The sequence below is a fragment of the Haemorhous mexicanus genome, chromosome Z (assembly GCF_027477595.1).
Source record: "Haemorhous mexicanus isolate bHaeMex1 chromosome Z, bHaeMex1.pri, whole genome shotgun sequence".
Classification (NCBI taxonomy): domain Eukaryota; kingdom Metazoa; phylum Chordata; class Aves; order Passeriformes; family Fringillidae; genus Haemorhous; species Haemorhous mexicanus.
This window is the reverse complement of record NC_082381.1, coordinates 1,214,890-1,240,086: the sequence shown is the minus strand read 5'-3', so window position 1 is coordinate 1,240,086 and position 25,197 is coordinate 1,214,890. Positions and strand designations below refer to the sequence as shown.

General features: G+C 39.7%; 1 protein-coding gene across 3 annotated transcripts in view; it reads left to right on the top strand.

Moving 5' to 3' along the window:
• The first annotated feature begins 499 nt into the window (after positions 1-499).
• PCSK5 (proprotein convertase subtilisin/kexin type 5) overlaps positions 500-25,197 on the top strand; it is a 223,206-nt gene continuing 198,508 nt past the window's right edge. For 2 of the 3 annotated variants that reach the window (XM_059873883.1, XM_059873882.1), the window contains exons 1-2: positions 500-1,220; positions 24,871-24,975. In XM_059873883.1, the coding sequence (XP_059729866.1) occupies positions 1,023-1,220; positions 24,871-24,975 (303 nt within the window). In that variant the 5' untranslated portion in view covers positions 500-1,022. The remainder of the gene's footprint in view (positions 1,221-24,870; positions 24,976-25,197) is intronic. The other variant, XM_059873884.1, reaches the window with a different exon arrangement.

Below are 25,197 nucleotides of genomic sequence, written 5' to 3'. Positions count from 1 at the left end.
ATGCATTAAACGACGATGTATGTACAGTGCAAGCAGCGAACGGTGGCTGCCAGAGAGGCAGCTGCGGGGCTGTTCCTGTCCTGCCTGGTAGTCGAGCAGTTTCTCCTGGGGACGGCAGGACAGGGCAGACCCGGCCTACCGGAGCAGCTGGGGCTCCCGCACGGCCCCTCCTCGCCCGGGGCGCCCCGCGAGCGCAGGGCCGGGAGGCCGCCGCTGGTGCCGAACACGAGGCCTTGCCGCAGGCCTCGCACCTCGCCGCATCTGCTGCGGCCCCGCCGGCGGGGCGGCGGCCTCCCGGCCCGACAGGGGGGCAGAGACAGCGCTCGGGGGCGGCGGCTGACGAGACCAGCAGTAGCCCGAGGGCCAGGAGCGCGGAGAGCGAGGCAACCCGGCGCCAACTCGGCTGCCATTTCCCCTGGCCTTCGGCGCTGCGGGAGCGAGGGCGGGGAGAGGAGGCGGAGGAGAAGGAGGAGGGAGGGGAGAGGGAGGTGGCCGAGTCGGAGCGCACTGAGGCTCTGAGCTGCCAACACTCACACATCGCCTGCCGCCGCAGCCGCGCTGCTCCCGGATTCCGGAGAGAGGGAGCGAGTAGAGGCGAAGAAAAGCCAGACGCGGGAGAGGAGGCAGAAGACCGCTGGCAGGGGGAAGGAAGTCAGAGGGGAGGGAAACGTAGAGAGAGGGATAAGGACCCCTCCTCCCCGCGGAGAGACGACTTCCCATGTAGCTAGGGATAGAGGGAGAAGCTGGCGCTCAGGAACAGTGAGAGAAGCTCTCACAAGCAAGTTACTTAATCCCGGGAGAGCGGCGGGAAGAGGGCACAGCAGCAATCCCTGATCAGAACCACTGTTCCCAGCCCCTCATCATTTAACCCCCGGGTGGTTCAATGCACTACTCCAAGCTCTTCCTAGTTTCTTCCTCGGGCTAACTTCGGAGGACGTACCGCCGGAGCGGCCCAGAGGGGAGGACAAGGGCCTCGGAAGAAGGAAGGAGAAGTTTTGTGGGGGCTGCGTGCAGAGGAGAAGATGGGCTGGAAGCGCCGCTGTTGCTGGGGAGGCGGAGGCGGCGGGGACCTTCTCTGCCGGCTCACCCTGGTGCTGGGGTTCCTGCTGCCCGCCTGCAGGACGCGCCTCTACACCAACCACTGGGCTGTGAGGATAACCGGGGGGCTCCCGGAGGCCAACAGGATAGCGAGCAAATACGGATACGTCAATATAGGACAGGTAACGCTAGTCACAACTACTTCCTAGCGGGCACCGCGCTGCGGCCGCCCTGCGCCGCCGGGGCAGGGACAACGACGAGGGCAAGGGACGGGCGGCCCCGCGGCCGCTGCCCGAGCACGGCCCCGCCGCAGGCCCCGCCGCCGCCGCGGAGCGGTCAGCGGAGCCGCCCCGGCTTCCCGCCGCGGGCCCCGGGAGGTGATGCGAGGGGACAGGTATGCCGGAGAGCTGGGGGTCGTGGCCTTCCTCCTCGAAGCCAGGTGTGAAACGGGGCGCGGGCCAAGGAGCCGCCCGCGGGACGGGAGGGGGAGGGCATCGCCGGGGGGCGTCCCGCCGCGGCTGTGCGCGCCGCCTCGCTGCGGCTGAACTTTGCGCTCCGCGGCGGACAGCCTCCTGTGTCCCCTTTCCGAGTTGAAAAGCGCTCGTACAAGACGAACTCGTCCCGCTGCGAGCGCCGGTCTCGCCGGCAGCCAGGACGTGGCAGCCGCGGCCGCCGGCTCGCCGCGGAGGGCGTCCCGACCCCCGCGCTGGCGGGGCGTGCGGAAGGAGGAGGTGGCAGGGTGTCCCGGAGCGGCTGCCAGGCGTGCGGCTGCCTGCGGCGTTTCGTGGGGAAAGAGAGCGCGCTGGTGGGGCCGGGGCCGCACCTGGACTTGGCTAGATCCAGACATCACCATGTCAGAAACTTCTTGGATACAGTCAGGTTCAGAAACTTCAAGTTAGCAAACACCTGGTTCTCACTGGATCCCATCACACTGAAAAATGCTCCTCTTCCACCGTTAGGCACAGTTATCTTTGAAATGTCCTAACATCACTGCTTCTCAAGGAATTTATACTCAGTGTTTTAGGCTTTCCTCTCAGTTCTCAAAATCCAAGTTGCATATGTCTGGTTTACAAATGCCTAAAAAAGAAACAGTCCTGTTGCATGCTGGGGTGCAAACATCCAAGTACATTCTTTGTAGACAGTAGTTTATACTACATTAATTGAAAGGCTAGAAATGAACATTTACAGGTATAGAAGGCTTCCTTTTGTACATGAGATTTACAAAAACGTAGCTGTGTTTACACTCCAGGCGTTTCATATCAACCAAATCAAAGTAAGACCTGATTATTATTGTGTTTTAAAACGGGTTCCCACTTACTACATCATTGAATCAAAAGTTTAAAGTACATCTCAATGTTCCCACTCATTGCAAGCCTGAATAAGACAGCTGTGTGGTCAATTAAGATAAATAATTTACATGAGAAAAGCTGGAAAATGTCACTGGAGTAGCACAAAACATGATGTGTAAGGATGCAGTTGCTTAGGAAAACTGAGTATCAACTTCTCTCGTGGAGCACTTAGGCAGGCAGTACTACTTCCAGCTGGAGGCACTAAAATTTGGGAGGACGATGGCATGTCAAAATTAAAGTACTACTTTGGAGCTACAGTTTGGGAATCAAAATTTTTTGCATCAGCTTTCTTTTTAGTCTTACACGTTTTTTACTCAAGATGTTTGTATTCCTATCTGGGCCCTTATAGTTTCGAAAATAGCAACTGTCAGTTGCAGGATGCGCCTTTCCCTGTTTTTTCTTTTGTCAGGCTGGCTGGTCAGCTCAGAGCCTGCCTTTTTGTGCTTTGCATATGTAAGCCACATCTTGAATTAAGAAAAGAATGTAGTAAGCCTCTGTTGTTTCTTAGGTGTCAGTGAAAGTGTCTATGTACAGCTATGAAATACACAACTATGGATAATACAGATTAGGTATACAGATGAGAATGAGAGAAAATAGAGACTTTAAGTAATTGAAAACTGGAAAATACTTTATTAGGTATATGGATGAAAAAAGAGTAGACTTTTGTGTGTCTAGGTTAAGATGGGTAAATGGAGTAAAGTATTAACTTTTGGAGAATAGGAATCAGGAACACTTTGGACAGATGAGGTGGACTTGCCTGTAGTGAACTTTTTTCATAGATCTGAAAAGCGGGAAAACATTTGACACAGAACAGGAAGTGCAAAAAGAAGATAAGAATAGGGCATAATCTGCTGGTTATTACTGAGTGACAATTGCAAGCAATTAAAAAAATTATTTTGCGTGAGATGTTGAAAGAAAGATATTTTCTTAGCTGAATATGCTCTGAAAACAAGAGACATCAGTAAGCAGAATTTTCTCATAGAGTTACACAATAGGCATAATGTTTTGGTTACAATAAATTTATGAGCTCATCTTTAAAAGGAAAGTGCAAAAAGCTAAATCGAAATTCCACTGCGGCTGGTCCAAAGGACCAGCTTACAAATTACCCAGAAAAGTAACCCATTTAAAATATTCAATATAAGAAGTAGTGAAACTGTATAAAAATGAAAGTTGCAAACCAGGAGCATTCTGACAACAGTAAATTGCATGATTAGAGCTGCAGGAAACGGTGGGAAAGAAGAGTTCTGAAAGGCTTGTTTCCACTGACCACTTTGTTAATTTTGTGTTTGTGGAAAAATGGCATTGAAAGGTGCATATAAAGTTGATCAGTGGAGACAAGTTGTTAGACCCAGGAAGGCTCTGAATTGTAAATACTGGCTAACATCCCTTCTCCCAGTTTTTGTTATTTAGTGCATTCCTGGTGACAGGAGGAATTTAACTTACTGGTTTTTGATGCTTGTGTGATTTGGAGAATATCCAGTTGAGTCTTGAAATACCTCTTCAGTAATTTTCATTGCCATGGCAAACCTGCAGAGGCTTGCTAAATGACTGGACAAGTCAATCAGAAATAGATGGCAGAAGGGGCTGTTAAAGGAGGCCTTGAGATGACCTACTGGTGAGCTATTGAGAACTCTTTCTCTCACAGCTTCTGGTAAACTTTTGTTTACTCAGTCTTCTGTGGTCTTCATGTCTTATTGTGAAAACTCAAAGCTTTAGCTTCTCTGTTCATTAAATAGAGGAATTTTCTATTAATTTTTAGAGAACACAGCACAACAGAGAAAGAATCCTCTTTAACTCAATGTTTTCCCAGGCTACGTGTTCTGTTTCCTGTTTCCTACAATTTGCTCTGACATACTTCTAGTTTATCTTGTATTTCCAGTATTACCAATGAGAGATATGTCTTCTGTGTTTCACTGAACTTTAAAATTATGCAAACCTGTAATATCGGGACTTAAATGCATGGGGTTGACTTCTTTCCCCCTTTTCCAATGTAGGTTTTTCTGACTTACCCTTGAAGTGCAATTAGTAGTTTCTCTAGCCTGGAAAAGTGTTGAATTGTTCTTCTTGCACTGGTCTTCTAAGACAGTGGTCTGGACTTGCAAGCCCTCTGGGACTGTGATAAAATAGCATAACATAAAGCAGCCAGGGAGCTGTTCTAAGTTCCATGCTGGATGGAGCAATTTGGGCTATAGTGCATCCCCGAGCACCTCTTTGCTGGCTTGTTTGCTATTTCACAGTGGCTACACAAAGCATACCTTACCTTAGGGCAAAGTATCTGTCACTGACATTCAGGAACATTTCTTTAACTGTTGGCAGCTGTCAAGGGTTAAGCATGTAGTCTGTGTAGCATTTTGTACAGTTGGTTTAAATATTGTGACTGTTTGCTGTCGTCAGGTGCCAGGAGTTTCTTGTTCAGGCAGTGGATTTTCCTTTAAGGTTGAGGAGCAGTTGGTACCTCAAAGGTGATGGAAGAATGGAAGAGATAAAGATATCTGTGGTTGCAACAAGGGAGAGAAATGCTGCAATAGTAAACTTTAGATCCTGTTGTTCCTTTCTTCTTTCTTAATTCTAGGCAAGAGCTGAGGGTGGTTGAGCACTTCCCCACATCACATCTTTCTTTGCCTGATAGTATTCTTCCAGGAATTCTACCTTTCTGATCTCTTCCAGAATTGAGTAGCCTATTCCCTGCCCTTTGCAAGTGACTGTCCGCCCAATCCCTACAATTTTCTTCGTGCAACGAATAGACACTATTAGCCAAAAGGCACTTAAGTCTGCTAAGCTTGAGCTCAGGAATTACAGTAAGATAAACAGATTTGTCTCTCTAAATGATGCAAATGCTGATATTACTTGCCAGTAAGTGTTTTGTGGTGGGTTTGTTTGTTTGTTTTAATTGGGAGTGTTGGTTTGAAGCCAGCAGATCACACAAAAGTTTAGTAAATAATAATTCAAACCTGTTCATTTCAACAATTCATTTCAAACCTGACATTCCTTTGATGTCACAGTGAAGATGTTGTAACAAGGTCAATTGATAGAAAGAATGGGAGGAATGGCTGTTTTTCATTTTCCAAACCTATTCCTGATGGAAGGCAGAAGTAAATTCTGCAAACTAAGTAGTTCAAATTGCAAGACAAGGAAGTAGTTAAGGAAAAAAGGAACTTAATTTGAGATAAAAAGTCTAAACTAAGGTGGTTGTCTTCAGCAAAGGAAGGAGTTTGCTGCCAAAAGCCTCCCCCACTTTACAAGAACATCTCAAAAAAGCAAGATGATAGGCTCTTGTGTAAAGTTCAAGTACCCCATAATATAGATGGATAATAGAAGAATCATACCTCTTAAGAGCCTGTGTAATCACAGTATTACAACAGAGTATGCCTTACTAACATTTATTACCTGTAATAAGTTTAACGAAGTCCTGAGTACTAAGGATACAAGTATCAGGACAATGGTATTGAAAGAATTAAAGTTATGTGTTCTCTAAGTTGTATGTATATGCAGGTATGTAAAGTGGGCTTACACAGATACATCAAGGAAAACAATTTTCTCTTACATATAGGAGGAAAAAAGTGCATTAAGGGGTGGTAGGGAATAATGACTGGTAGACAAATATTTGGCAAATACAAGTTCTAAAAAAAATTTTTGCAACTGCTCATAATGCCATAGAACTGGTACACCTGAACATATTGGAGTCTACCATGGCTATTTCTTCATATTTAGTGGTAGTTTTCTAATCTCTGCAGTTAAAAATGGGAGGGAGGAGGGAGAGAGCAGATTGTAGTTCTAGTAAATGTGAGCTTTTCATTAGGAATTGGATGAAGAAAAGGAATGGCTTCTGGTCATACAGGCAGTCTAGTAGCATTTGTATGTTGTTATAAAATGAAGGAAGATGATAATCTTGTGTAACAGTACAGTGTCAAACTACAAATTGTGTGATGATTTTTTTTATTTAAAGCCCTTAGGCAAGAACTAACTGAATTATGTTTTTAAAAATTACAAGTAGTTGGAAGCCTAATTTACAGATGGCAATGTTTGTGCAAACTGCTTCCCTCAATCAAAGTGCAGAAGTGGACCAGACTGGGTTAAATGGAAGAATTGGAAGAAATCTATAAAACATATTGATGTAAATCCATGGTGCATGATACCTCTGGTATGACAGCAGTCATGTCTGGTATGACAACCCCTGACTGACAATGGCTAAAGTTGTAGAAGTGGAGGGCGAGAGGGAAATCACTGGAGGTCGGTTTGTCCACTGCAGTGGCTTTAAGGAAAACCAGCTATGCCCACGTGTTTCTTGGCAGATATATAACCAGTTGTTGAAGGTCTTCAGTAAGGAAGTTGCGCAGTGTCAATGGAGCTAGTGGTTTTAGTGGTATCTTATACTCTTTGCCCTGGTGAAGTCAAAACTGTATTAGTCTTTCTGCAGCTCAGATCTCATGTTTCTTGTTTCTCTGTGAAGGTGAAGAGTAGCAACATCAGAAAAGTTGTAGCATTTCCCTCTTCCAAACTCTTATGTTTTCGATCCAAGTTCAGTCGTTTCCTTTGTTTTCTGTAAGTGAGGCTTTCACTGAGCAGTCTTGCTGTTTGACTCTAGTCTTTCTAAGATGATCCTCATATTGAGCGAGGAGCTGCCAGAGCATTACAGCTGAGTACAGCATAAGGATTCCTTCAGCTGTTCTCAGGAAAGCACTACTATTTATGTAACTCATTATGGCATTTGTCTATCCTGTAGCCACATGACATTTTTGACAGAGTTCAGCCTGTGACCTGCTATGGTTCACAGATTGATTCTGCCAAATTCCTAGCCCATTGTTCTCCAGTCTGAATTTATTCAGTAGGTTGCTATTTATTAGGTGTAGTACTTTGCTTATGCCTTTGCTGACTGTTGTTCTGCATGTCCAGACCATGTGTTATGGCACCAGTTTGTTTTGAATTCTGTTCTGCCCCTCAATATACTAGCATATAATCTCTGAGTCTTTATGTATCTTAGTAGGTGTCTTTTCTGTGCCAATATTCAGGTCACTAGTTGAAATATTGACCAAAACAATTTCAAGAGGAACTGTGGCAGGTAATTGTTTGCTGCCCTGCTGTAATAAATAGATAAATCACTCTTGCATATGAAGTTTGACCTGCTGTTCCATAGTTCAATTCTGTACCCTGCTTCAGGAATTTGGTAGTATTACTCAAGTAGTACTTGAAGATAGAAAAAGTTTTTATTTTACAAAGTATCTACTCAAAATAAACACAATTTAATAAATATAAAAATCTGAAGAATATTGGATTGGACAGAATCATGAGTGATATGTACCTCAAGGTCCATAAGTGGATTTTTGACCCCAGTTCTAAAAGTGATTTTTTTTTTTTTTCCAACTTATGGACTAAATTTAGTCATGGCCAGTGTTATATATCTGCTCTTGTGCTTAAATGGTTCATCTGTCTCGCTGTGACATTTTCAGGGCCAGCCTTTATTTTGCCTCTGTAGCTTCTGGTTTCCTATTAGGAGATAGAAGATAGACTTCCCACTCCTACAGTCATCATAGTTGCTGTGTTTTGATTGACATCTGTTTGCCTTGATCAGAAATTACTTCTTGCTTGTATTGTACCTCCCCTCTCATTTGTACTCTGCTGCCATAAATAATGCTTGTTGTCAAGCAAGATATTTCCAGTATCTAATTTTCTTGCTTTGCAGCTATGTTCTGTGGTCTGTGATTGACCAGTGTACCTTTCTCTTCTCCTCCAAACAATCAACTGCAAAATCAGCAAGTGGGGAAATACGTGTCAACCATACCATGTGGTAGTCTTTGCCACCTGCCAAACACAGGAAAAGATATGATCAAACAGAATCCTGCTTGCCAAAGATACATACCTTAAGAGAGTAAGTGTTTATTTGGCAACATACTGGGCCCAATTTGATTGATATTTGCAGAATGAAAAACTGTTGGAATGTAACATTGGCAAGTCCAGCAGAGTATGAGAACTACAGAATGAAATTCTGCCAGAAAAGCTTGTTGTGGACATTCCCGTGGATTACAAGATGTTGCACAATGGAGGTGAGATTGTAAAAAGCATGTTAATCAGGCAAGAGGGAATATACAGTTCTAAACAAATAAAGAAAGAAAAAATTGTGTGCACAGACTCTTCCAAAGAGAAGAAACGTGATTGGCATACTCTTTAATAAGGGATAGCCATCAGGCCCATCTTTGCTCAAGTTACAGTTTTTTTTCCCTTTTTGTCTTTTTTTTTTAGGATGTTTCTGTGCCAGCAGGGGACAGGCATCATTTAGGTTTGTGTTCTGGGGTCAGATTGGAGTTAAGAGATGCTGCAAGTCATGGTTAAAACGTGTGCTATGTATTTTATTCAAACTAGACCAAAACCAATGGGTTTTGTGTAAGAGTGCTTAGAAGGCAGTGAAGTGTTACAGAATAGTGCTGTGTGTCTGAAAGTCAAGCCTAGAATTAGATAATGTTGTCCTTTTAGAAATATATAGTTTAATCAGTGGTAGCATTAACTGATACTGAAATAAGCTTGAAAGTAAACTTTCTAACACAATTTTAAGTGTTAGAATGCAGACATTCTTTATTACAGTGCTGGACACCTTCAGAGGATTTTTTCCTCCAATTCAATGTGTGTTGTGAAACTTGACAACAAGGTCTTTATTCCATCATGATCATACATATTCATTAGAATGTACTTCCTAGCTAATACATAAGCTTCACTTCTCCTAGAACCAATTTACGGGCCTTCACCCCTTACTAGAAGTCGTTTGACCGTCCTCGAGTTAAATAAAGGGGTCTCTAGTGGTTGTATTCACTGAGTGCCCCCAATATTGTAAACCTTGCCTGGAACTTCTCTGAGGGCATGTGCAGTTGTTTCTTGTAACTTTGCCACAAAACCTAGTAAGTTCCTTATTATCTTTTTATCCATTTGTTCAAGCTGTGTTTAGCATCCTGTATGCCTGCTTTTACATTCTTTTATCTAATTTGCTAGTTAGTCTTTAAGCTGTAGTTTGCAATTTCAAGGGAACTGAAAATTTCCATTCTCTGTGTTGTCTGTCAGTAGTTTCCCCTCTGGATAAACCTAGAGAATATTCCCTTTTCTTTCATGGAGCCTTTCTTTGTGGAACATATTTACACAGCAACCTGATGTCTTAAAAACAGAGAGGAAAGAAAATACATGCTGCGTTGCACCTTTAAAGCCAGTAGTATGACATCTAGGGCATAGAGAAGTACCTATAACATTTTTGTTCGCCTGAGCAGCCTTATTGAAATAGGCCCAAAGGGGTGGATGGAAGGCCGATAGAAGATCTGTCTAGATGCCACTACCATAGACACGGGCAGTGGTTTTAAATTAATGTCCTGTGCGAGGAACAACAGAACAAGCGTCCAGTGCTTCTCCCTAATAGTCCCTTCAGCTGTTTTCCGCTAAGGAGTCTGCCTGAACTGGGTATTGTTTCTGCATGCTTAGAAATTTGCAATGTTTGCTTTGTCCAGATTCTTGTTCAGTCTTTGAAATAAAACAAGACTTTTAGCATCCACAATATTCTGGCAAGGATTTTCAAAGTTTGCAACTACGCAGTGTGAAGACGCCTCTCTTTTGCTTGTTACTTACTAGCTTTGTTAGATGGCTGCTGAAAGAGGTGGTGAAAGATTATTTTTGTCCACTCTTACAGCATACTTGAATTTTTAGACTTTGGATATTTTCCCCTAAATTATTCCCTATTGTATCCAGACTGAAGGGTCTTAGTTTACTTTGCTATTTCTCATACAACTTCTGTTGCACCATATCTTTGTCCTTTCTTCTTTTCCTACTTGGAAACTTTTTCAGGTCTCCCTCTTTGAATAGAGAGAAGTAGAGCTACACAGTATTTAGTGTGAGAAAACCTTGCATTATTCTCATAATGCCAGGTACTCTGCTTTATCCTTCATATTATAACTGATGTCTAGTATCTGATTTACTGTGGGGACTTCTGGTGAGCTGAGTTCCCGTGGATTAGTCTGCCATAAGCTTGAGATTGTCACTCTTTAATGGTGGTACTGGGCAGCCCTGAACAGTTCGTTTTAGTGTGACATTCGGTTTGTACACAAGTTAATCTACTTTTGTCTGTATTGGATTTAATTTGATATTGTTGCTCACTCAGTTTTGCAGGGTCCTTCTGCAGTTCATGCACAGTCAGCTGTTGCGGTTTTTATATCTGTCATGGCTGATTTCTACACCTCATTGCTCACTCTTTTTCCCATGCATATTTTTTGTAATGAAATAGGGTAGCTTCCAGAAGAGATTCTGCAGTGGAACACAACAGAACTCCATCTGGAACCTCTGCTCATTGCAAGAAGCAAATTGCTATTTAATAAAAAAGTGACTAATTTCTTCTAAGCTTTGCTTTCAGGTTTTTTTTGTTTTGATTGCTTACTTCTTCTTCTGCGAAGACCTTTTGCAATGGATTCTTAAATTCTTAAAACGTGTGGGTGAAAGACATTGTCAAAAGCCTTTTGGAAGTTCAACTGGAGTGCATCTATTTACCCATCTCTATGTGCTTGGCCTCTTTGAAGAACAACAATAAATTTGTAAGGCAGAATTTTCTTCTGTTTAACTATTTCCAAAGCAGTGACTTTCTACCCAAGTGTCCCTTAATTATCTTATTTCTTAGTTTCTCTTAATTTTTCTAGTAGTGACTTGTAGCCTCATCTTACATCTCCTCTTAAAAGTTGACATCACATTTGTTACACAGCTGTTCTGAAAAATGAAAACTGTTTTTAAAATGAGGTTTTCAATTACTTTAATTTATTGAGTATTTTTATTCGATTATTTCACCCATATTCCTTCAACATTGTGAACTGCAGAATGTCAGCTATTGTATCTTGAGCTGAACTGAGGCAAACAAATCAGTCAAACACTAAACTTTGAAAAAAATCAGATGCTTTTTTGGGTATGCTGCACTGCAATGAGCCAAGCATAAATGAGCAGCTTTTAGCTGGGGGAGTGTCCCTACCCCTCTTCGAAATTAGTAGACCCCTTCCCTGCAGGATTGGGCTGCAGCATAAGCTGTTTTCTCATGAGCAACTAAGCCCCATCTTGCACAACTGGCAGTTTTACTAATGGGGTGTAAACTAATGCAGATACATACAGAGTAGATGTATGTTTTGTTTTTAAAGTATTTTACTCAATGAAGTATTCAGTAGCAATTTAATAAAGTCTCAGTAGTCTCTTAGTAAGGACACTGAAAATGTTTTTGCATGTACCCAAGTTATATCAGTAAGACTGACAGACTAGATGTATCCTGTCACCACCACACAACATGAGCTCCAGCCCTAGCTAGTGTGGCAGTATTAATTGTGATATTCTGTACAGTTTTCTTCCTCGCTCCTTTGTAAACAAAATAATTTGCTTTCCATGAATTGAAAGCACAATGTTGATAGGATTTTATTAATACCTGATTGAAATAAAACTTAACTCCCTGAGGATATATGTATGACAATATCTGGAATTGCTTTGGCCCTTCTGACATATGCCCATCCCCACATCCTGTTGTTACTCCTTTCTGCCTGTCTGATCAGGCTGAATGTTTGCTTCACCTTGGAGTAGTTTAAATTTCCTTTGTCAGTGAACAGTTTTAGGTCAGTGCATGATGAGGGTGGCCAACTGACAGATCACAAAACCATCATCTGGTAAAACTGCTAACTGTACTTAACAGAGTTGCTGAGCTTTGTTTTCTATACGAGTTAACAATTCTGTGACCCAAAAGGGCCCTGGACTGTGTTGGCATCAATAAATGGTTCTACCATCGCAACAGACTGCTCTTTTGGAAGCTTTCTTGTATATAAATGCTATTTCAATTGTGTGAAATTTGAGCAATTTCCATTTCTTACCTGGCAAATAGAAATATTAATCTGACAAACATAACTGCACAGTGAGCAGTTGTAGTGGTAGTTGAAATTTGTATAGTTATTCTGATGTTTGTTATCTTGTAGGACTCTGACACAAGGTTTCAAAATAGAAATGAAAATCCACTTATAAAGAAAAATACATGGTTTTATCCAATGTAGTGCTGTCATTTTAATTGACTGTCTTTTTCCTTATTTCCGTATTTTGATATCAATATCAATGTATTAAACAAATGTACACTTGAAACTTTTATCCTTTCTTCAAGAAAAAATACTTTCAGGCATTCTCTCAACTACAAGATTCAGCTCTCCAAATGAGAAGATCACCAGGGAATGCTCTTTATATGTATGAAATAGATAGGGTCTGTAACTTGTTTATCATTAGTTTTAGTAAATTTAGATGTTTTCTAATGAATTGAGTATCAGATCTCTTTGGCTTATCTCTGTAGTGTGAAGAAATTTGGAAGCTTAGGTTAGTTCTTAGCTTAAGGAGCTTAACTACTCTTAATTGAAATATAGGCCTTGCTGGAGTCTAGGTTAAAAAAGGATTAAGTGTAGTTACCATTAAGTACAATAAAAGATTCCAATGAATCCAGTGAAAGCTTAATTGAATCTTCTAGCATTTTGAAAAATGGTACAGCAGGAGAGACGTGTATATCTGAATTAATATAATTTTTTTGTGTCACTTTTTTTGTCTGTTTATTTTATTATTGTTGTGATTGCAAATAGCAACTTTACATGGAATATTGCAAGACTGTGCTAGACATATGTTCTGCTAGAATGGAGTCCCTTGGTTTGCTGTTACTTCTCAAATCCTTACTAAATGTTACTTATGATTATGTAGCTGTTTTATTTCTTACTATGTTTGGATACTACATGATGCAAATATTTTTTTGGTCTCATTTACTCACTTAGTTGCTTTTTGTTTTGGTGTATCTTTAGGTGCTGTCAAAGAGAATTTTTTGTTTTCTTACTATTAAACCTGTTACATGAACAGGTGTTGCTCCAGTTGTCTTATCAAAGTCAATGGGCTTACATGTGGAGACATAAATAAAAATAATGACAAACCTTACTTTTACATAAAAAAGGTATAAACTTTTGTACAGCTCTAGAAATAACCAAGTAAACTAGATGAATATGTCAGTAACCTGGGGTTCTGGACCAGTTGCATGCTTCTCTGTATTTGCTTAAACATGTTGTACAGAGTGGAAGATACCAGATTTTGCTCAAGTACAAGGCTGAGGAAGTGTGATCGAAGTTAACTGTATAAGAGGGTTGGATTTACTGCCTACACACTGCACGTAGATGAACTTAACTCAGTCCTAGATATTCTCATGAGTTACTTCTTTATAACTCTTTGGTAAATTATATCGGTAATAGAAGAGGAAATTGCTTAAATCAAGTCTCATGAGAAAGTTCGTTCAATGAAAACATTGTACTTCCTATGACCAGTAAGAGCTGAATTCAGATTTGTAAGACAAAGTACAGCATGAAAAGGTTTATTGCTGGCAATATAAATGTTCGCTGTAAACAGTATGACTAGTGTAAGTCACCACATTAGTCATTTTGAACGGTATAAATTCCCTTGCTATTAATGTGCTTAGGAGTTTTATATTGATGTTTAAATAACTGGATGCAGATATAACAGTATTTCTACTGTTGTAGAAGAACTGCCCGGTTCTTAAATCTTTTGCTCATGCAAGTAACCCCATTAGGTTACACTGCTCTGCTTGATTTATACCTCTGAAATTCATTAGTTTCAACAGTTATATCTGACTTGCAGTTTTGTAAGTGAGAAGGTACTTGATCCCATGGGGCTGGGTAGATGTTTACAAGTTTCAGGACAGGGATGATGCCTATGAAATGTTTCAGACTCAAGATTTAAAAGGAAATGAATATGCACATTGTTTGTTGTGACACTTTTCTTGCAGTAGTTTGTTAAAAAAATAAAACCTGTTAACTAACCTTTATGCTGTTTGCATGAATGAAGTAGCCTGGTCAGAACTTTGTCAAGCCTTGTTCTTATGCTTTATTATAATTACATGTATGACAGCGCAGGTGAAGAAACATTACAAAGGAACCATAGTCTTTAGAGCCTGGAGTAGCTAGTAATGTATGGTATGGCAGTTCTATTTGTTACTTCAACAAACATTAATGACACTGCATGGTATGCATCCTCATTTTACATTTTTTTTTTGTGATGCAAGATAAAATAGGATTGGAAGTCAATAAAATAGAGGCAAAGTTCACTTCAGTTAATGCAGTATATAATTTAGACATTTTAAATTACAGATTATTGAGTTAGGAAAGGGAAAAAAAGATTTCAGAAAACAGTGGCAGTTTAGATGACTCCTCAGAATTAAACATTAAAGGTACTTGTTGTCTTTTTGATGGCTTCATCAAAATTGACTGTGGTACTGAAACAAACGTGACCATATTGCCTATTGGCTTCTTTGCAGATAAAAAATATGTTTGTTATGGCTTGAACTTTCAAATGCATGATGACTGCATTGAAGTAATTTTAAATACTGCAGAGGTTACTTCTGTTTGTTCAGCATAATAAAAATATGCTGTGTTACACTCATTTTTTTTTTGCAGAAACCAGGTGGTGACTCACTGGGGTTCACCAAAAGGGGCATAAACTACCAGTTTATGTTATGTTGGTTTTTGTATTGAAAAGAGATTATAGAAAGGATGAATGAGAATGAAGGAAGTAATTTATTTCCTTTTGAGCATTTTAATGAAAAATGTAATGTTGCCTGGTACTGCAAGCCCATGGTCACAAGTTTTCTGTGTAACATTGCATTACTTTATTTGACAGGGATGTGAGCTTCCCAGTTGCTGCAGTACTCACAAGGCAAAGCTCACATTTGCAGTTATTAATGCCTGTAATTACTATACTTGAATGTTAACATTTCACATGACAAATGTGGAAATGGCTTTCTTCACTATTTGTCCCCAAATGTTTTAGGCTGACTTATCTGTTGGAGTCTATACTTCATAAAACCCCCTCTACCACTGTCTGTACAATAAAAAAGGGCATGTGTTCATTAATTTTCAGCTATTTTTTGAACATCATTCTAATAGTCACAACCTGTTTATCGGTCCTAGAGAAGAGGTGGGTGTAAGCCTTACTGACCATCAAAGAAATTTTTCAAGTACCATAGTGACATTTTTTTTCAATTTAATGCTTGAACACTCAACGCAGTGTCCAATGTATCTTCAGCTTCTCTCTTTTTATTCATTCTTAACATCACTGAGGGCATATTTGTATGCCCTCATCTATAGGGAAGTGTTCAAGGGGTGCTATTACACAGCTCAGCTCAGATGTTGTCCTCCCATAAACACTGAGGCATGTTCTTCTCAGAGCTGCACCTGCAACAGAGAAGGGTAGGGGTCAAGCTCAAGCTCTACTTGTGTCATAACTGTTGCAAAGAATATGTATTTACTGGGGGCTCCTGCTACCTGCGGCATGTAAGGTTTTGCTGCTCATCCACATAGGACTCAAGCATCTTTTTCACAGGATCTTTATTCAGGCAGCTTTTCCTCGGCTTTATTTACCTGATGGGTGTCTTTGGGATTTCTCTTTTTATGATTTGGCTTCAGTATTGCTTTTTTACCTGCACTTTTAGAAGTGGCACCATTTTTAATTAAATGTGATCAAAGCATATTTTTATTTAAAAAAAATCAGTTTACCTCTCCCACTTTTCAGAACTCAGTAATACAGAGAGTTCATAGTCTCAATAACAACAGGATTTACACAAACATATAATCTAAAAAAAAGATGCCACAGTCCTGTTTGGAAGGATTGTTCCTCCTATATAGTACTGTAGATTCAATTAATAAATCTTAGTGTGATCTAGAATGTATTAGAATTAAGGCTATGATATAGTTTGAATTTATTCTTACTAATACTTAAATTAATCTTACCTGCTGATTTGTACTAAAACTTGTTTGTGTTAGAAACTTTCTGGGGTTTTTTTAATGCTATAAAACACTTTATATTGCTATTTCGTTGTTAGGCTTTTTTCTCTTTATTTTTCAAAGTAATTCCATGTGCTAAATAAGGTTACCAAGAGAGCACTTAAGTACTATAATTTCAAAAAGCAGAGTTTCATTTGACAATATTTGTTTTAAAATACAACTGTACAAAGTAACCTTTATGCAGAAAGTGTGATGTAGGAAGCTTTTTCCAATTCACCTCAGCTTTTAAAAGTTATGGATCAGTTAGGAGTCTCAGAGGAAACATAATTCGGTTTATGTTGCTAAATCTATTTTATAATATATTTTCAGTACAGCATTTCTCTTTATAGAAAAGTAGAACTTTGATTTTTAAAATTAGTTTAGAATAAATCTAACTAGGAATTTAGAACTCCACATTTAAATGTAGCTTTTAGTTTTAATTAAATTATGTTTTAGAATTGACACTATAAATGTGCTTAGGTTATATTCTGTAATGCAGTAGAAAGCCTGGAAAAGTAAAATTATGAGAAAAACTGTTTTTATAGAGGTAATCCCAAATCAAATATACCAACTGTCTTGGTTTGAGACAATGGGCAGTCTGAAATGAGTAATATCCCCCTTGATTCCAACCAATCACTTTCCATCAGTAAGGAACAAGATATGAGTCGATATAAGTGGAAAAAAAAATCCCAAACCTGTTTAGTAATAGAATGCCAACAGGCAAGGGAAAAAAAAAGTAACTTTTTGACAGCAAACTGCTATATCTCGCAACCCCCGGGGAACAAAGAGAGGCTGCAGTGCTGGAAATGCCCTTTCACATGACGTGTCCAGCTGGAGGCGGCCACATGGCTGGAGGACAAGAGGGAAGATGATGTCACACCTTCTCTTCCAAGGTGGCACCCTCTACACAGCTGAGCCTTTCCCTCTGGAGTTGGAAGCCAGCGGACTTGAGCTGGCTTGACCAGCAGGCACCTGTGGAACTTGAGCAAAGGCACCTCAAAACCACCAAATGCAGCCTCTCCACGATGCGCAAAACCCCCCCAAATTTAAAGAGAATCCAAAAAGGAAAGACAAAACCTTTGCCTGAGCAAAGACCAAACAGCCCATGAAGTATATATCACGTGGCAAAGAACCAGAAGCTGCCCATGAGAGAGGATTTTAAAAATGCCCATGGCAGCATTTCCATGTACACACACACTGTACCTGCCTTGTGGGGTCTTACAGTTACAATTTTTGGACATAGATAGATATGGAATACAATAACATAACTGTAAAAAATCTTAACTTTGATACTGAATTAGAATGATATCAAAAATTACAACCGACCTCAGAATATGGATGTGCTTTAATCCTACTAACAAAGGCATATGAAAATTAAAAGGCTGGAGTTTATTTTTCGACTGAAAGAATTAATGAGTTACTTTATTCTTAAAACAAAATACAGCAGCATATAAGCAACAGCAGTGACAATATCTTGAAGAACGTAAGGCCAAGCTACTTTATTTTAATGGCTGTTACTAATTTTTGGCATTAGCTATTTAAAAAGCCAAACTTGCTCCAGGCAAGTGCCCAGACTAAATTTCTCCATTCAAATAACTGAAACATCGGTGAAAAATACAAAAGACTAAAATGGTGTATTTTAATTCAGTAAGGTGATATGCTTTCCTCTCTATTTAAACTGAACTAAAAGAAATATCAGTAGTTAAATGTTAAAGTGTTGTGTTCCCACCATGTTGAAGAGATGCAGTGTGATTTACTTCTGTGGAATTGTGATGTTTCAGCTGTAATAGCCATGTGTTTTTTTTAACTTCACTCTTACGCAGTTTTCTTTATTTTTCATATGCAGGTGGTTCAGAAGGGAATCTTAATTTTTCTCAATTTGAACTATCCTGTTCTCCAGACTGAAGATTCAGTAAACTGGGCTAGAACTCCTGCTTACAGTATAGCCTTTTTTCCATCTAAGAGACTCAAAAATTCTTCAGGAAGAAGGGGTGTATGTAAGACTAAGCCCAACTTGTTCAGAGTTTCACTATTCAGGAGCAACAACACTTTGCAGACATCATGTCCATTTAAAACAAACGTGAAGAAAGGGTAATATGGGAGAAGCAGATATGAACCTTGAGAACAAGTTTCCTGCCTCTGTCATGCAGAGATATCTCCACTATATGGGCAGTCGAATTTCTGTTAGTTAACCAATAAAAAAACCTTTCAATTTCATATTATGTTTGGGAGAGACAGAGCCTTCATCTCAGTCTGCAGCTCAGATGTCTGAGCAGCTCTGCAGCTGACCTTATGGTGATTGGTCCTCCAGCCTCAGTGTGCTGGAGATCTGTCAGGGCTGACCCAACAGTGGGGTTTTGGAGAAAACAGCTGGAGACTGAGAAAGTGTGGTCACTGCTGTAGTATCTTACAGTGAAAAAAACCCATCCTAGTCCCCCTAAAAACTCCACTACAATTCAAGTTTCTTGCAATATAAGTTGAGTTTAGGTTCCAGGTCTGGAATGAACATGACTTTACCGGGTATGGGTGCTTTAATTTGGATGGATCAGTGAACAGCTAACAGCTTCTGCAGAGCTTTATTGCTACTAAATGCTGAACCGGAACACTGGTTTTAAGAGGCTTAAGACTTGCTTGTCTGGAGTGATTGAAGAAGGAAAGGGAGTGGCAGTTTTCTGCAGTATCATTGAACCTGTTTACACTTACGGATAACGATGACGAGCCAACAGGGATCAAAATTAAGGGCTATGAGCTTGCCTTGTGAGATTTCAGATTTACATTTGAAGTGCATTTTGTACCTGGTCTTGTTAGACCTCATAAGATCCCTACGGGCTCACTTTTCAAGCTTGTCTTAGTCCCTCTTAATGGTATCCCATTTGTCTGCTCTGTCAGCTGCACCACTCAGCTTGGTGTCTTCCTGGCTATTCCATTCTGTGTGTGCTGGTTTTAACAACCAACAGGGAGCTAAACTCCAAATATGCCACTTGCACCCACCCCTTCTGATAATGGAGGAGAGCTTATGTGATGAAAATAACAGTTTACTAAAATCACAATAACCACAGCAGTATCAATAGTAAAAAGTATACAAAAAGAAGGTGGCTACCCACAAAAGAACATTCACCACCAGGAACAAAGAAAAACACTTCTCAAAGATACCAGTGTGGTCTCCAAACAAAGGCAATATGGTGAGGAGAGCTTCCACAGCATAGTGTTCTCTCCCACCCTATCACCTAGCCCAAAAAGAGTTTAAAGCAGGGACAAAACAAAACCTGGAAGCTAGTTCATCTGGAAAAAGGAATTGTGCAGCTGCTGGCTAAGCTCAGTCCTCTGCGCTTGCTTGACCTGCCACCTCCAACTCTCTGCTGCCTGGAGCTGTCCACTTCAACACCACAATTCCCATAGTAGAGCTGCAGAGGAAAAATGGGAGGAGGGAAGAAAACAGGTGGGCAGCAGAAGAGACCAAGTCCACCATGGTTTAAGGGCACAGTCCACTCTGCTTTTGTGACCGAGGCAAGAGTAGTGAATTCCCAGTTTCTGGCCTCGGCTTTTTCCTGGCAAAGCTATGCCCCGCAGGCATGATGTGGGTGGTGTCAAATAAACAATGTTAAAAACTTCACCCCCTTTTCTCTTTAACTGTGACTCCAGGAAAATGTTTTAAATGTTGTCACATTATACAGAGTACACCAGAAAATATATTTCAGAGACAAATGAAAATGCTTCAATTCGAAAAAAATATAATAGTTTGAAATAAAGTTGAAATGAAATTGTTAAAATGAGTAAACTTCAGAAACTTTCTTCATCCCTCTCTTTTTGATATTTTCTTCTGCCAAGGACTTTAAAACTTTGGAAATTTTTTGCAATTCTAAAAAATGGGAAGTGTCATACCTTCATCACCACGTGAAATATGATCCTGTGCCTATTTATAATGATTTATATTCCAGCTCTGCACAGGGGTAACTGATTTGTGCTTCTTTGGCTCTTTTTGTATTTTACTGAGTTCAGAATCATATCTGTACCTGATCTGTCTTCCTTTCCAAATCCATTTAGAAGCAAATTCATTAAAGCCTGGGAGAATCTTACAATATGTAAGAGGGAATCTTACAATATGTCCTCCAATTCACCAAATCAGTAAAAATTCAACCAAATATTGTTTACTATTCAGCCCTCTGGGAGAAAAGCACTTGGCACCTAGTTGTTGAGAAGATTTGCCTCTTTAAAAAAAATTGTTTACCAGCTAAGAAGCATCTCTTAGGTTTTTGCCCTGTAGCTGGAATGACTTCCCTATCTTGTTCAGGTACATAGAAGTTTCAGTCAGTTTAGTTTCAGAGCTTAGTCAGATAGATCAGTTTGGTGACCATATAAATATATTTAAAGTATGTTTAACAGTCATCTTTGGCATTTGTATTTCCTTACAGAGTTTGTGGGGACACAATGCACATGTAGATTAATTCATTCAGCAAATGATGTTCTAAATTATTTTACTATTGCACTGGACTATAAAAAAGCATATGGAAGAAATATTTTTCAAGAGCAAGCTTAGAAAGTTTTGTTCTTGTTTCATGTTATCTTTATAATTAACACATTTTCTCAACTTTAAATTGAAAATAAGACCTGATAAATATAAATTTAATGTAAATATGTGGATGCTTTGGTTTTCAGGAATAAATATCACAGTGATATTTAGGATTGTTAGTTCCTGGAAACTGAAATAATTCCAGTGAATTATTTCGTCCTTGAATAAACATAGTACAGTACAACTAAAATGTATGTATAGATCTGTTGAAAATGTTTATCTACAAACATTACTTCTAAAAAGTTTAAGACTTCTACACACACTGTCCATTCTTTTTCCTTTGGCTAGGCAATATTTCCCTATTTCTTTTTTAAAGAAATCATGCCCTCTGTGTAAAAAAAAAAAAGAGATTACAAGGATTTCCAAGGATATATGAGTGAAACTGCCAGCAGTCTGTAGCAGTAGCAGTTAGCTCTGGTGTTTCTGTCTTCACATTGCTTTTCTCTGAGACTGCCTCTAGGACCTGGGAGTTAGAAGTATTAAATACAATTTAACAAGAACGTACACAATGAGAAGTTTTATTGTGCTACAGTTATGTGGTTTAATTCTTCTTCCTAGTGGTCCAAGGAACTGGAAGGTCTAAGTAAATTCCCTTTAAGATAAGAGAAGGCAAAAAAGCTTTTAGTAATTCTGGTGTTACTTTGCTGTGAAAGGCACTGGCATTTAGTGAATATGAATTTAATTACACTTAAAAGATTTGGGTTTGTTTTAATTCCTTGTCAATTATGAACTAAAGCTGTAGATCTCACAATTCTAAATGATCACTATTATTATCAGAAAACTAATGGTGTTTGGAAGACATTGCATTGCAATTACCATACATAATTCCAAGGGCTTAATTCTGTCTCCTCAGCCCAAGTTCTCAGAGGGAGTAGATCTGAACAAGGATTACAAAGCCTCATGCTGTCCCCCTAAGGATGGAAGCATGCAGATGCCTCCAGTATGTTCCATGGATGGCTAATTCTGCTAAACTGTAGAACCTCCAGGACTGCAGCTAGGTAATCTCCTAAATTTGCTGGTTTGGATGCCCTCAGAGTGGTCAGCTAGAGTTAATCTTTTGTAAATAACTAAATAAATAAACACCTTAAACTAGTGCAAGACAAAACACTGAGGACTGGGTGATATTGAGACCTTTGTAGCACAAAACAGGATGGATGCTTATTTTTGTTGTAATATGGCCTTTCTATTTAAACAGTTTTTTGAGGTTGTAAAATCCAGTTGTCTGTCAGAGCTGAGTCTTTTCAGTAACGTGTGGGCCTTGTAGACACACAGACAAAGTAGGGATTTCTAAAGCACTCTGAAGGCAACAAGGTCTATAAAAGTTCAGTTAGATTTATAGGTTACTGGTGGGGTGAGTATGCACTTTATGGGTCTCTGAAGACTTACGAAGCAAGACTAACATCACTTCAGTTTTAGCTAGCACTAGCACTTCAATCTTATTTGAGACTGATTGTAAGTCCAAGAGACATCCAGAAAGTAACTGATGTACATCCCTTTGTCTCAGGGAAGCATGCCATCACTTGCACTTGCACTAAGCTTGGCACCAAATTTCAGTGATTGTTATAAATAATAGTAATGTCGAAAGAGTGCAGCAGTACCTGATGCTACTGGACTGTGCTACAGGCTCTTAAAATCAGAATAAACTTTAGTTGCTGTACTCAAAAGTAATGGAGTAGAATAGAGTAGAAGAGAATAGAATAGAATTGGAAGGGATTCACAGTGGTAATCTAGTTGACAAATTCAGGGCTGACCAACAGTTCCAGCACATTATTAAGGGCATTGTCCAAATGCCTGATAAATACTGTGAGGCTTGGGACATTCACAGCCTCCCCAGAATGCCTGTTTGACTATCCTCTTGGTAAAGAAAGTTCAGTGTGAACCTCCTTTGATGCCATTCTGAACCCTTCTGACACATCCCTGAATCCTAGCGGGAAGAGATCAGCACCTTCATCTCCTTGTCCCCTCCTCAGGAAGCTGTAGAGAGCAATGAAGTTACACCTCAGCCTACTATTCTCCAAGACAAAGTGCTCAACCCCACTTCACAAGCCATGCCTTCCAGGCTATCCCCCAGCTTTGTTGGCCTCCTCTGGATGCATTCAAGGACCTTTACATCTTTCTTAAAATGTGGGGCCCAGACCTGCAGAGAGTACTCTAGCTGAGGCTTACCAAAGCTGAGTATGGTGAGATATTTGAGGTACTCCAGGACGCAGTTTGGCCTCATGGTTGCCCAGAGGTTGCCTGACTCACACTTAGCTTAGTGTCAGCCAGCACGCTGCTGTCTGCAGGGCTGTGCTCCAGCCACTTCACTCCCATTTTACTCTTGTGCCTGGTGTTACTTAATCCCCAGTGCAGAATCCAGCATTTAAACTTTAAATTTCATCCCTTTAATCACAGCTCTGATCTATCCAGATGCATTTGCAAGGCCTTTGGTCTCTCAAGAGGATCAACAGCAGCTCCCAGTTTGGTATCATCAGCAAATGTGCTAATGGAGCATTTAAATCCTATACCTAAATTGTTGTTTAATATATTGAACAGAGCTGGTCCTACGACTGAGCCCAGAGGAGCAGGACTGTTGACTGGCCACCAGCGAGATGTAACCCAGTTCACTACAGCTGAGCTCACCTGTGCTGTGGAGGTGTGCCACTTCAGCTGGAATTGCCTTTCAGAAAGAAAGCAGCATGAAAATTACTACTGATATACTCATTAAATGTCTTAGACAAACCAATTCCTACTTAACTTATGATAAACCAAATTGATTTAACTGAATGTTTTGGTATTTTTGTTACGCTAGACATAAGTTACTCTTCCCAAAATAAAGATACTGATGGACCACCCACACCGACTGGTGTTAATATCCTAGATCCAGTTTTCCTGTTAGGTGAATTAATTTAAATTGTTGCTGTTTTCTATCAATATCAGTATTTTCTTTGTAGTCTACTTTCAAATTTTCTCAAGACTTTTGTTTTCTAATATTCTAAGTATTCTTGGAATTTGTGAGTGACTTACTTCCGGTTCTCTTCAAGTCTTTACTGCAGAGCTCTCAAGTTTTCCTGCATGTGTATTTTTATAGATGCAAATTACAAAATCTGAAGGTTTTTTAAGGTGAAAGTTTTCAAGTGTTGCTCCATCCTCTTTGCTGATATCATTTAGCTCTATTTGGAAAGCCAAGCCTGTTTCATGAGGTCGCTTTGAGTTTTAACTTGAAATTATCTCAATTGTCCCTGTTTGCTCATCATTGAGGAACTTGAAACTAAATTATGAAGTATGTTACAAGATTTGCAGTGCACTAGTAGGTAAAATTCCAAATGAGCTGAGGGGGCATTCTCCCAAAGACAAGGAGACTGAATGTTAGTTTGTAGGTGAGTGAAACTGAAGTTTCAAGTTAAAAATTAAAAATGAAAGCATATTGATGACTCTGGAAAGGAAGATTTATTTTTCAGATTGTGAAGGCCATGTCACTTTGATATTTATATTTCTATTGTGTACTGAAGGGATGAGTAAGAAGTATTTTTATTGCGTGTGAAATCTGCATTATTAATATATGAAATTTGCAAACTATCCTATGAAATTACCATTTTCATCTTTCTTTCTTATACTTTTTGCTCTCATTTGACAGAACAGGAAAACTATTCCTGTTGTATAGTCCAGTGCTGTGAATGTTCTTTTTCAAATTTGATTATATAAGTAACCAAGTCTCGTTTGTTTTACAGTACATTTCCTTAAGCAAACTAAATGGAATGCCATTTAATGATTTTTATACTTGCTGTTTGAGGACAAGTTTGGATATAGATTGATATAGAATTACCTGAAGTATTGCATATAAATTAAACATTAAAAAAGTAGATGTAGCCAGACTAAGCAGCTCAGTTATAATCTTTGGTTATGCAGTTACTGCCTCAAGGATACTTCATCTACTTCATATCATATGTCCTTCTTTTGAAAGATGATCAGTGGGTTCAAGTAACATTTCAGCACAGAGGAAATTGCATAATTTATAGACTTTCCAAAATGAAAAACAGGAAACCAGTTTCATGAAATTAAGTCTTCCACTCCTTTTTTTTCTTTTCTGCTCTTACAGATTGGAACATTGAAGGACTACTACCACTTCTACCATAGTAAAACAATTAAAAGGTCAGTTCTCTCAAGTAGAGGTACCCACAGCTTCATTTCAATGGAACCAAAGGTAAGAAAATCCATGCATGTGACTGAGGAAAAAGCCTTTGCATTTTTTATATGAAATACTATACCAGAGGACATTCACCTGAATGGCATATAGCATTACAAGAATTACCCTATCTGTTTTCTAAGGTTCTACTTCTCATTAAAACAAAGTGAAGAAGATACCATGCTATTGAGTATATGCTATTCTTGGAACATAAGGTGCACAGTTATTCCTAGATGACTG